Below are 12,489 nucleotides of genomic sequence, written 5' to 3' on the forward strand. Positions count from 1 at the left end.
CACTGCTGCAGCATGGCAGCTCTCCCTCTTTGGGCCAGTGCTCTGTGCTTTTTACTGGAGCCTGGCTGCATCCCTTCCCAGGCATAACTAAAATATGTGGGCTTTTCAGCCCCTCTCCCCTTTGGGAACCAGTGCCCTGTGACTCCCTGTGCTGGAGTTTGGCTACATCCCTTCCCAGGCACAGATAACTTGAAATATGTGCTCTTTTCTGCCCACTTTTATTAAGGCTTTCAGTAGGTTTGCACTGGAGCACTTTCCTCATGCTCAAAAGTTGAAATTTTACGTCATGCTCTGAAACTACTTTTAACTCCAGCTCTAATGGTTAAAACCATTTTAGTCTTTTTGTTAGTAATTTATTGCTTGCTGTAGGTTCCTTCATGAGCATGGGGTCAGACTCTTACGGTTTCTTTTGTTGCTGTCATTAAGATACTCTTTCTCTGCATTAAAACTAAATCTGGCTGCTTTCATTCCAATTCTAAACAGCTCCCCTCCTACCCCTAGGTAAACCCCAGCACATTAGGTTCTTAGCTTGTCTGCAGTGTGGCTCTCTAGTCAAGTTTATGAGACTCTTTTGAGATTTTCTGCAGTGCTGGCCCACACGTGTTGTTATTATATTGCAAAGGTTCCATATTACTAGAGTTTCATACCTCCTTGATCTTTTGCATAGGCAGCTCCTCTAAGCACTGACTCTTCCTTCTTCTTACAGTAGCCAACAGACTCCAGGTCCCTCTCAAGCAACCAATCCACTCTTTTATAACACTCTTCTTATTGGCTACAGCTGTAGCCTGTTAAAGTCAGGCCTCTTCCTAATCTCTGGCAATTGGCTCAGCTGCAAGTCTTTAAGAGGTAAGATTACTTTCTACACTATCTTTATTTTCTTGTATTCTATCCCATTACAGTTAGTCTGTCAAAAAAAAAAAAAAAAAACACCAAAAAAAACCCCCCCAAAAAAAACCTTTGGTAAAAAACCAGGCTCTTACATGCAGGAAAAATGCAGCCCTCAAAATCACAGTAAAAGATAGGTAATTATTTCATAATTTATATACTAGAATTCTAAATCTAACAATGCTGAAGAACACTATCCCATTCCTGTGTGTAGGGGGATACACTATGAGAAAATAAAGGTAGTATAGAAAGTAATCTTACCCCTAAGGAGTTGCAGCTGGGTCAATTAGCAAAGATTAGGAACAGGCCTGACCTTAACAGGCCACAGGTGTAACCAATGAGAAGAAGAGTGCTATAAAAGAGTGGGGTGGCTGGTTGGGAAGGGAACTGGAGTCAGTTGGCTGCTGTGTGAAGAAGAGTCAGTGCTCTGAGGAGCTGCCTATGAGAAACACCCTGAAGGTATGAGACTTTTGTGTTTCTGCTAGTGGTTTAGTTTGGTGAGAGCTAGAGGAAAGTTACTTACTATCATTAGTAGAGCTACATTTTTTCCTTTCTAAGTTTCTATGTATGTGTTATAACTGTGAGACATTCTTTTTTATCTACCTTTAGTCACTTTTCAGAGAGGATAATTTCAGCTGTAAAAACAAATTTTGCACAAGGAAAAGGCATATTTCAGGAGGTAGAAGGGAGAGTCTGTACTAATATAATTGCATTGAATTCTAGTGTTATTCAGGAAAATTAAAAAAAGTCTTCCTTCTCTACATTTAATCAGTAAAAGTTTTTATTTTTATCACTGTTAGATTTTCAATGTTTAAAGTGACTGTATGGTTTCACTGTTTTGTCCTTAGGTAAGCAGAAATGAGAACATGACAAACCTAAAAAAGGTGTGTGGAATATTTTTCCTGGTGGTGTAGCCTTTATACCCAAAATTTGCCTGACTTCTATAGCTATACACTTGTCAGTGTGATTCTGCCAGATCTCTTAATAAAATTCTAGATTTCATCCTCCAGTCTCTCTCTAATGCTGATAATATTCCAAATATATATTGTTGATTTCCCTGCAATAGCAAAGAAAAAATACTGTCAAAACTTACAGAAGGCTTTTTCCTCCTTCTCTATTTATTTAATGTAGCAGAATTCACTAACTGCAGTAACATTTCTCATAAGGCTTAACTTTGCAAATTCCTTTACTTCCACCCCCATGCTACTTTAATTAAAGTTTAAATTTAACTCTAGATTTTATCCTGAGAAGGCAGCCATTTGGAGCCAGTATGTGGTTTTTTTTTCTGTGATTTTATTACCACAACTGTCTGTGCTAAAGTTCAATAAAATATTATTGATAGCTATTACCTTATTGCTGTCCTGATAAACTAACATAAACTGCTTTGAGCCATCAGTTTCATTCTTTGCTTGGTTGATTGGCTAGACAAGCCACCAAAATATTGAAGAGGATCAGGCAGTCCTGCTATTTCCCATAGGTTAATGAGGTACAGCAGCAATTATATCTTCCCTAAGATAATGCCTTTCCAGCCACATCTCCCTAGTAATCACCATTTAATTTGGCAGACTCAAACACCTGTTGGTCTAAAAAAGGTATTTTCCAACCGGTTATGGAGAAGATGCCCCTATTTAATTAATTCCTAATATGAAAGTTTCATTAGATAATTATACTAAGTCAAGACCTTATTTTTATGCCTCACCTGGCAGAGCAGCTTTTGCCCTCTGAAGGGAATGGAGTCATCTCAGAGCTGCTGCAGAGAACTCCACAGTGCTGGGGAGCTGTGCCTGTGGTGACAAAATATCTTTTTGTGAGTTCTGACCATTCCCACCAGCTTTTGTTTGAGCTACTTGAGGAAGTAGGAGACAGTCTGAATAACTTCATACTTTTAGCTGTTACAGTGTTACTTTATTAAGAGAATTTGCATTATTTCCTTCTCAACTGGCAGAAGTATCCTCTTGGGTTTTGTTGGCATGTTTGTTTTTTAAATGAGGAATCTTGGTGTTTGTTAAAGACTAATACAGCATTTTATAGCTTTAGGTGTAAGTGAATGAAGAGTGTTGCAAGAATACTGACTTTCAGAGAGCAGATAAATATAAAGAAGGATCCTTAAGGTCAAAGAAATCAAACAAATAAAGTGACTTTTCTGTCTTAAATTTATTCCCCCAATGCTTTTGTATTTTTTGATAGCTGCCCATGGATATTGCTGTGGGAAAATTCCTGTGTTACTAATGGCTATTTCAGCTCTGCTCCTCCAGGGGGGCAGAACTACTGAAGGCTCTCACAAAGACACTTTCTGTAGTTACAATTAGACTTAAAAGCTGTTTTAAGTGTGTTTTAAGGTAAGACCACCTAACCTCTGATTTTGGCACAACACCTTAGGGGATCATTTTTATTTGTTGCTGGCTTTATTTTACTAGGAAATGTGAAGAAAATATTTGCTTTAAAGTAAGCTTCTTTTCAAACTGAAAATAGATTTTTTTCCCCCTTTTGTTATGCAGTATGTTGCAATAAGGTTCCATGATTGCCTCTATGTTTTAAAAGCGATTACTTGCAGCTTCTGAAGAGTAAAACCAGTTCATTTTTATTTTAAATCTACATTTTGGGCTTTATTTGTGTTGCTTTAGGGTTTGTGATAATGAGAAGAAAGGCCTGGGTAGAAAGATGAGTTCAGATTTGTGTAACTGAACCAGAAAACAAAACTTGGTAACATTTGAAGTGTTGCCCTTGGAAACAATAAATGCAGTCTATCCCTGGTTTTCAGAAGGGTTGGATTTAGGCAAAGGCACCTTCCATCAGGCAGCCAATAGATTTAAGCACTTTTGAATGAGATTTTGAAGTGGTAACTAAAGGTATTAGCACCACAAACCTCTGGTGAGTGTCTGAGTCTGGGTTTATTACAGTTGTGTGAATTTGTTTCCCTCGGTGGATTCTGAGAGTTGGGAAGGCATTTGGCTGTCCTTCTCTTACAATCTGATTTTGTCATTTTCTGCTGATGCTGTGCTGCTTCTTCTGTCAGATTAAATTTACAGGCATATTACCTTGCCTGACAGAAACACGAACTGCATGGATTTTTCAAAGGAAAGCTTCCATAACGAGTAACAGGGCAGGGTTTCTTTTTTTTTAAATTTTTTTTCCCCTCCTATTTTTCATGCTGGTTTGCCTGAATCTGTTAATTTTATTATGATCCTAAATTAATCTTATAATGTTGAGCTGAGCTTGCTTTCTTATCTACAATGAAATTGCTGTGTCATTGAAGCACTAGTAAACCTACCAAGACTATGAAAAACTAAATCAGGTTCAGGACATTTTTGTTGGGGGTTTTTGTTATTTGCTTTTGACTTGCTACTCAGCTTTAAGGAAAGATCCTTCTGCAACTGTTTCACACAGCTTCTGATGGAGTTCTGTTATTAAAGGGTCAGCTGATAACAGCGTTTCATGGTGCTCTCAGAATTGCAGCATTCAGGTTGAAAGGGGAATCTGAAGGTGCTGATCATAAAGGGGAGGCAAGGATTGGAAGAAAACTCCTAAGAGTGTTGTGTCATTGTTGGTGCAATACAGAAACATCCAGACTGGGCAGGTGGGGTGCATGAATCACAGCTGGTGTCACAAGGGGACAAAATGACCAGAAGGCTTGGGATGGACTACAGGAGGCAGGGCTGAGACAGAACAGGGCTTGATTGGAAGGCAGGATTGGTATGCAAGCAAAACTGAAGGAGGTTTGCCAGCAGAATGTTCCTAGCAGGTGTCCCAAAGTTAAGTGGAAATGACAGACTTGGGTCTGGAGGAAGGAAAATTCAGGTAGATAATGCAACTGGAAGTAGAGTTAGAGGAGTGTTTTGATGGAAGGAAGTGCTGAGCACAAGGATGGGTAAGCAGTGTGCTGTCATTACCAAGAGCTGTCCTGCCACAACCATTTTTTAGGTCACTTTAATCGCTGGTTGTGAGGTGACCTAGTTGGAAGTGGATGCTGCTACAGAACAGAACCTATGGAGAGTCTCCCCTCACACAGCACTGAGCAATTGGAAAGCAGATACAGCATCACATAGCTTTTCTGTCTCTTTGTCTCTGAGGGATACAGACCAGAGACATTTTCTCTCAAGCAAGAAAGAGATGTGGACTTAACAATTGTAGGAGAAGTTGATTGACCATCAAGAAAAATGTTGTAATGATTGAGGAAGCATTTATGAAATGATAAAGGCTGCTAGAAAGCATCTCTGTTTCCCCTATTACTTGGCAACTGTTGCCACAAGACATAAAGCCCTCTGTACAGTTCCAAGAGAGATGATGTGGTCTAACATTTTCAAATGTCTGAGTATCATTAACTCCAGCTGACAAATAGCAGTTCCATTTTATCCTAAAAGTCATACTTATCCTAAAAGTATGTCAATAGAGACAGTGGTTTGAAATGTGGTTTAGGATATGGAGGGAGTTTGCAAAAATTATATAAACCAAGCTTTTTTGTTTGAGCCTTAGCTAGTGTATGTATGTACAATTGTATAAAAAAAAAAACAGGCCCTAAAGAGGCTCATTTTACTTATCACTAAAAATTTCAAGCAATGAAATGATGTAAAGCTTCTCTGAAGTTTGATTTCCTCTTATCTGCATTAGCTCCATCAGTGATGACTCCATTTTCATTCAGTGTAAGTGAATAAGATTGCCTGACTTATGGGTTTTTCCTTTCACATGGCTAATCCATCTTGCTATACTAGGAGAGAATGATAACCACATTAGTTTTGTAGTTGCATTGATTCTGAACTGTCCTATGGTACTGAGGAATATGATCTTTGTTCTGTGAATGAGAATACTGTGCTTCAACTGCTCTAGTAACAAGAAAAAGACCCCAAATTTGCTTTTTCTGAACAAGTGTTTCTTAACAGATCTTTGACCTGAACTGAGGTAGTAGCAACGGGAATGGAGATTCCACAGCATTTCTGGGCAACCTGTTACAGTGCTTTATTACCTTCATAATAATAAAAAAATAAGTTTTGTGCCTAATTGGAATTTTCTTCTTTTTGACTTGTCTGCTGCCTCTCATCTTTTTGCTGCATACTTCTGATAAGAGACAGGCACCAACTGCTCAATACCCTCCTCTTGACTGCCTGAAGACAGCAAAAAGGTCTGTCCTAGTCATCTCTTCTTCAAGCTTAGCAAGGCCAGTTCTCTCAGCCTGTGCTCATTCAATGTGTGCCTCAGCCCCCCAATTCTCTTATAGGCTCTGGACTTGTTCTTATTGCAGTGTCTTGTACTGAGCAGCCCAAAGCTAGATGGGGCATTCCATTTGTGGGCTCTCAGAATGACTCCCTGGTGACCTGCTGGCAACATTTTTGGTGAGGGGGTCCAGGATGTGGTTTGCCTCCTTCACAGCCAGGGCATGCTGTTTGCTCGTGTTTAGCTTTTTGTCTACCGGGACACCTGGCTCTCTTTTTGCAAAGCTGCTTCCCAGCTTCTACTAATGCATAGGATGATTTCATCCCTAGTGCAGGATTTAGCATTTGTGATTTGTGGCGCTCCAGGGAAATTTTTCTTTCTTCCATATCTAATCTACAGCTGGGCTACAAAGTTGTATGGGAAACTCTTAGAAGCCTTTCTAAATTCAAGGTAAGTATTACCCATTATCCTCCCCTTGTCCACAGAGCCAGTGATCTTGCCATAGAATAGTCAGGGGTGTGTGGCATTGTGTGCCTTTGGTAATTCCAATCTGGCTGTTTTTTATCCTTTGTCTGCTTGGATATGGCTTCTAAGATGACTTATTCCATGATCTTTCTGAGGATACATTGACTGGCCTACAGGAGGAGCTCCCTGGCTCCTCTTTCTTGGAGATGGATATGGTGTTTGTCTTGCTGTTTGTCAAAAGCCTCACCTGACAGTTGTGACCTTTCAAAAATGAGAGGACAACTTTCCAGTGACATTGGCCACCTTTCTCTACACCTTCAGATACAGCTTGTGTTGTTCCAAGGATCTGGGTATGTCCCACTGGCTTACATGCACCACTCCCAGAGACTGACCCTGGGCTTAGAGACTCTGAAAGCCTAAAGACAAACCTTATGAGGAACTAAACCCCTTCCCCCACTGAAATACCCCTTCCCCCTTGAAAAACCAAAAATAAAAACCAGAAAAAGATGTAAGGCAAATCAGTCACTGGGTACCTGAGCCTTATCCATGTCCTTTTTCATTGCTTTTCCTGCCAGACTGAGCAGTGGGGCTACATCCTTCCCAGCCTTCCCTTTGCTGCCAATGTGCTTACAGAAGCCCTTCTGCCCTTTAATCTCTCAATTTTTCCAGCTGCATCTGAGCTTTGGCACTGACCTTCCATCTCCATGTTCTTGAGCTGGGATGGGAGCTCCCTGTTCATCCGTGCTGGCTTCCTGCCACGCTGGCTTCCCTCTGGCCTGGCAGACTGACCTATTCCTGTGCACTCAAAAGAGGGTCCATGAGGACCAGCCACATGTCCTGGGTCACTTAGCCCTGCAGGGTGGTGTTCTGTGGGATCCCCCACAGCCCATTCCTAAACAAACTGAAATATAGTCTGAATTCCAAAGTTGTGACTCCAAAATTTCTCTTGCTCAATTCCTTCCAGGCTGTTGAACTGCAGAATGCTGTGTTTGCTGCAGCCTTGCCGCCCTTGACCTTCACATCTTCTAGCCCCTCATCCTCTTTTTATGAATACCAGGCTGACTGCCTCTCCTAGTCATCTTCTTGATAAGCCACATCAAGAAGTTGTCATCAACATATTACCATGATTATTCATGAGAAGGAATTGATTTTATGAAGTGTCTAGTTCAAAATTACAAACTAAAGAAGTTTGAATAAGTTTCCCAAACTACTGGGTAATTATCCAAACAGAACCATTTAAAGCTCTTCCACTCCTTGTATTAATAGGAACCACAATATTCCCATGCTGACTATGAGAGGAAAAATCAATATCAGCAAACGTACATTCATATTGATTTATCTTCCCTTTTGGTTTTCTAATTTAGTAAAGGCTACTAATGCAACATTACATAAAGATTCTCAGGAGAGTAAAAAGGCTAATAGGAGCAGGTATTGCTGTTTGTTCTGGGGAAGTGAACTGACTGTACTGTTCAGAGTCAATTGCTGCCCAGTCTCTGATACGTGGACTTTTGAGCTGTGTATCAGAGAGCATTATTCCAGGAAAAGGGATTAGAAGGAGGCACCAAGATGACTTTTTGGAATGCAGGCCCAGCACACTGTTAGGATTTTTGAAAGTCCTCATATACACCTACAGAGCAGTTAGTAACCTTTGTTAAATTAGGTTAGAAAAGGGTTTTCAGATCACATCCAATTCTTATGAATGTATTTGATTTTTTAATAGATTTCCTGTCTTGTATGAGAAAAAAGGAATGCCTTATGCAAATAGTAATTTTGTTTCAGTTAATCATTCTAGACAAATCAAAGGGAAACAAATGAGGGGGGATAATATTTTGTATGGTTTGAAAACAGAAGTTTGTGACTGTACAGGGCATCAGAAAGCTGTCATATGGGAAAATGAGTCAGCTAGACACCTGTATGTTACATCCTCAGAGATTAAATGGGGATGTGATATAGTACAAACCATTGCATATTTCAACTGGTATAAAGCTTCAGAAAAAAACTTCAATTAAAGATAATACTCCTTGTAGTGTTACAAACATGGAAGTGCAGCAGGTTATAAAATGGGAAGAGGATTCTCTGTGCTCTTACTGTGTACCATCAATAGGCATAGGTTCATGGTTGGAAGTTTTCCACATGGTTGGGGTTTTTTTCCCCCCTCCCTTTTTGAGGATACAGCACTCATGAGGGCACTGTCAGAAAGTAGGACATTTCTTTATCCTACCAAAGGACAAGGAAAACAACAGATTACTGAAAAATAAGACAGAATAATTAGGTCATTGAAGGTCTGGGCTCATGGAGGTATTTAGTGTCCCAGAAGAACAGCTGATAATCTGCAGCTGAAAAATCACATTTTGAGGATGACTGTAAAAGTTGAGTTCTGTCTTCCAAAGCCCAAATTCCTAACTTTATTTAAACTTTTCTTGAATTTGGCCATCAAGGCATTTTCTTAGAGAAATAAATGCAAGAACAGCCTTTATCCCACTTTGATGGAGAATGAATTTTCCTTAGTCACCTTCATTAAACTGTCAACAAGTTCTTTTCTTGCTTTGCTGGAATGAAGGAGCATTCCAGCTTGATTTGGAGTACCAAATGACAGGGTGGCTGTCTCCAAATGGCCATGGCATCATAGTTTGGAAAACTATGTTCAGCCTGCTCTTTTGTATTGTCCATCAGCAAAGACTGAGTTGTGCTGGGAGTTACAGTGATACCAGAGTGGTTCACTATAGAGATCTGCCTTTTTTCCAGGGGAAGGGGTTTCACTGTAAATCCAACCTCTTTACCCAGTCTTTTAGTGCCAAAAGTAGAGAATAGAAATCAACATCACAGAAGTAAGGTATTCCAAGGGTTCTGTCGGGAAGTAGTACTTGAACATAATGTAAATATTATAATTCCATGGAAACAGAGTGATGGTGTTACTCACAGAGGCTTAATTATTGTATCATTCACACAGTCTTTTGGATATCGCTTTCTTGGTATGCACCTCCTGAAACATGCTTCCACCCACCCCCAAATTTGGATACACAAAATGGTTTTATTGCACAGTTTATTAGAACAGCTGAAATATTTCAGTTCATAGCCCTTATTTCACCATTTGGAAAACAGGAGAAACTGAAAACAAATGTAGGTGATCATACTCTTATGTCAGCCCTGAGGTGAAAGCAGGGTCTACAGCTGCTGTAGAGATCCAGGGGTGAAGTTGCAGTTAGTTTTAGGTTCAGTGCCTCTTGTGTTCTGGTGTGGTTCTGGCCCTATAGCCTGTTCTTTTTCCATACTGAGCATATGGAAGTCACAATTCTTTTATGGAACTTTAACTCGACAAGATTCAAGTCATGTACATGACAGAAGGCCTTGAAATCTGGGCAACGTTGCTTGTCAGATTGCAAGTCCTGGCTCTGAAGCATTTATTACCCGTTTTCATTGGGAGTTTCTAGTGTGTGAATTTTTGAATATTGTAGGATAAAGCACTTCTTACCCTTCTTTTAAAAATGACTGATTTTTTTTTTTCCTCCAGAAACTTGCAGTATAAATTCAACCTCCACCCTGAGAAATTTCAATCCAAACAGTTAAAACTTGGTTATCAAAAACTGAAAAGAATGTCTTGTAGTAGTGTTGCCTTGTACTTATGTTGTGCTAAAGAGGGGTTATTTTTAAATGAAAATCAAATGACAGGGTAGCATTTAGTAACACTGTAGTTCATGTGGATTTTTAGTTCTTTCATTACAAGGTCTCATACAACTTCACAAATACCTCAGTGAGATGCAGAAATACTATATTCATCTTATTTTAAAATAAAAATAGGGTTGGAAAGGCTGCATTTGGTCAGTGTGAGTGAAGAAACAACACATGTTTGAGGTTAGAGATGAAATAATTTACCAAGTCCTTCCTGGTACCCTTTGAAACTGCAGATTTAGGGAACTTAGAAGTTCCGTTTTTGTTTAGGATGCCTGAGGTCAGTATGGCCCTGTGACTTCAGTAACTTTTAGGTCTCTTATTGTTTGTACACACAAAAATCTTGCTTAGTAACAAGAATTTGTCTTTTTTTTTTTTTCCCTCCATATTCCCAGGTAATGCCTGTGCATGTCCTGCCCAGGTGTCTGGTAAGTGAATCAAATAGTTTAGATATTCACTTCCATCATTTTGGTCTGGCTAGGGCAAAACCATGAGCACCTGTGATATCTGGTCTAGAAAAACGTTTCTCAAGGCAAAGATTAACTTGGAAATAATTATGGATGGTTTCTAATAGAGGACTTTCTTGGTGCCCTTTCTTTAAAGAGAGTCTCTTGACTTTAAGTTAAATGGACACTCTCAAGAAAAAAAATTTCAAGAGGAAAATTTTTAATGTGTTTTATCTGTTGGCCTGTAGCTGTTAGAAATACTTTTAAAAATATCCATACTGATACTGTTTGTTTATATTTTACCTTGGATTCTTATTAAAATGACCAGTGTCATTCTGAATTTACAGTAATTTTTACCTTCTACTTCTAATGGCCAGTAGTGTATCTCATGTAGCTTGGTGAGGTCATTACCCTCTTTACATTCACAGCTTTGCCCATATTAATGAAATACCTGTGCAGATACCTAATATATCATGTATGGACAATTTTCTGCTGGCAAAAAAATAATGAGAATTATTATTTCAGAAATATTTCCAGTATTTAGCAAGTTTGCCAGTTGAAATATTGATAGTGTTGTATGTAAGTCTTGTCCTTTCCTTCAGGGAGAATTTGGTAAGGACATGTCAAGTGTGTGTTTCTTTTTCTTTAAGTTGCAGTAATAAATTACTCTGCACTTATAAATCTGCTCTTCCCACCCTTAACTGGGAGCACACCAGCTTCCACAGTGGCACAGGAAGGAAAAGATGGGAAGATGGTCAGTACAAACACCCTTACTAACTCTGTGTAGTGGCTGGGAAGTGAAGGGTGGAGGATGCAAGAGTTTGGCTTAATCAAGATATGTCTTGAAACCAAAGAAACTGAAGAAACTGTCTTTCTCTCTTTCTGGTACCTTAAATCCGATCTGAAACCAGAAAGCTAAGGAGGGATAAGAATGAAATACCACAAGGAAAGTATGAAAAGATGCGATGAATCAATACCTGAAACAGTGTCAAGTATGGAAGAAACAAAAGTAAAATATGTTGCATGATTTTTTTCTTTTTTTTTTTAATGGGGGGGGGTGGTGGGGAGAGGATGTGTGGGGTGGATTGGGAAGTTGGGACAGCTGGTACATCTCTTATGTAAATATAGTGTATTTTAAGGTGTTTTCTGGCTTATCATTTGGAACTCAATGACAGCAAGTGTCCAATAACAGGTTTTCATTATTTCAGTGGTCATTAATCTTTCTCTGAGGGTTCAGTAGTCATTGTCACTCAGGTATCCAGGAGGACAGCACTCTCTTCCTGGATATTTTCTTATTAAGAAAGTCAATTATTCAGGAGCACCTTCTTTATGTACTTTAACTTGACTGCAAGTTGCTTGTAGTAACTTCCACGTGTTGGCCTCTCACAGGCTGACATTTTACCCATTGAGTTCATGGTGGCCACGTGGTTTCCCCCTGCATTTATGGGGGAGCACATGGCTCAGATCACTTGGTGAGTGAATTCCCAGTTCAGAGCTAAAGGGAGGATATGTAGAGAGGGCACTGCAGTGTGCTTTTGCTTTTTTGGATATTCTGTGGTGCACACAGCTGCAGGTAAGTTGTACCTTGATCCCTATTGGAATCACTTTTTACATTCAAAAGAAATAAGGTGGTGGAAAAACAGCTTTGTTCCCACCCTGCTGCATGTGTGTTTTCTGGTGGGAGAGGATAATTCAGCTGGCAATGCCTTCATGATGTGCACTGTAGTTTTTTGGGTCCAGCTCTGCCAAATGTGTAGATGGTAACAGGCCAAATGCAGCCTTTTAGTTATGTCTACAAAGAGCTTAATTTGATCCTGGCATTAGTTCTGGTTGCTTAAAGCCACAAAGCAACTTTCTTCCTTTCTTTTAACCCTAC

At 39.6% G+C, this 12,489-nt stretch overlaps 1 protein-coding gene across 9 annotated transcripts in view; it reads left to right on the plus strand.

The window, feature by feature from the left end:
• Positions 1-12,489, plus strand: part of CACNA1C (calcium voltage-gated channel subunit alpha1 C) — a 450,865-nt gene that overhangs the window by 16,619 nt on the left and 421,757 nt on the right. For 7 of the 9 annotated variants that reach the window (XM_084206877.1, XM_084206868.1, XM_084206883.1 and 4 more), the window contains exon 2: positions 10,563-10,595. The exons of the other annotated variants lie outside the window; for them this stretch is intronic. In XM_084206877.1, the coding sequence (XP_084063003.1) occupies positions 10,563-10,595 (33 nt within the window). The remainder of the gene's footprint in view (positions 1-10,562; positions 10,596-12,489) is intronic. 9 annotated transcript variants of the gene reach the window in all.

Source organism: Fringilla coelebs, assembly GCF_963513975.1.
Source record: "Fringilla coelebs genome assembly, chromosome: 5".
Taxonomy (NCBI): Eukaryota; Metazoa; Chordata; class Aves; order Passeriformes; family Fringillidae; genus Fringilla; species Fringilla coelebs.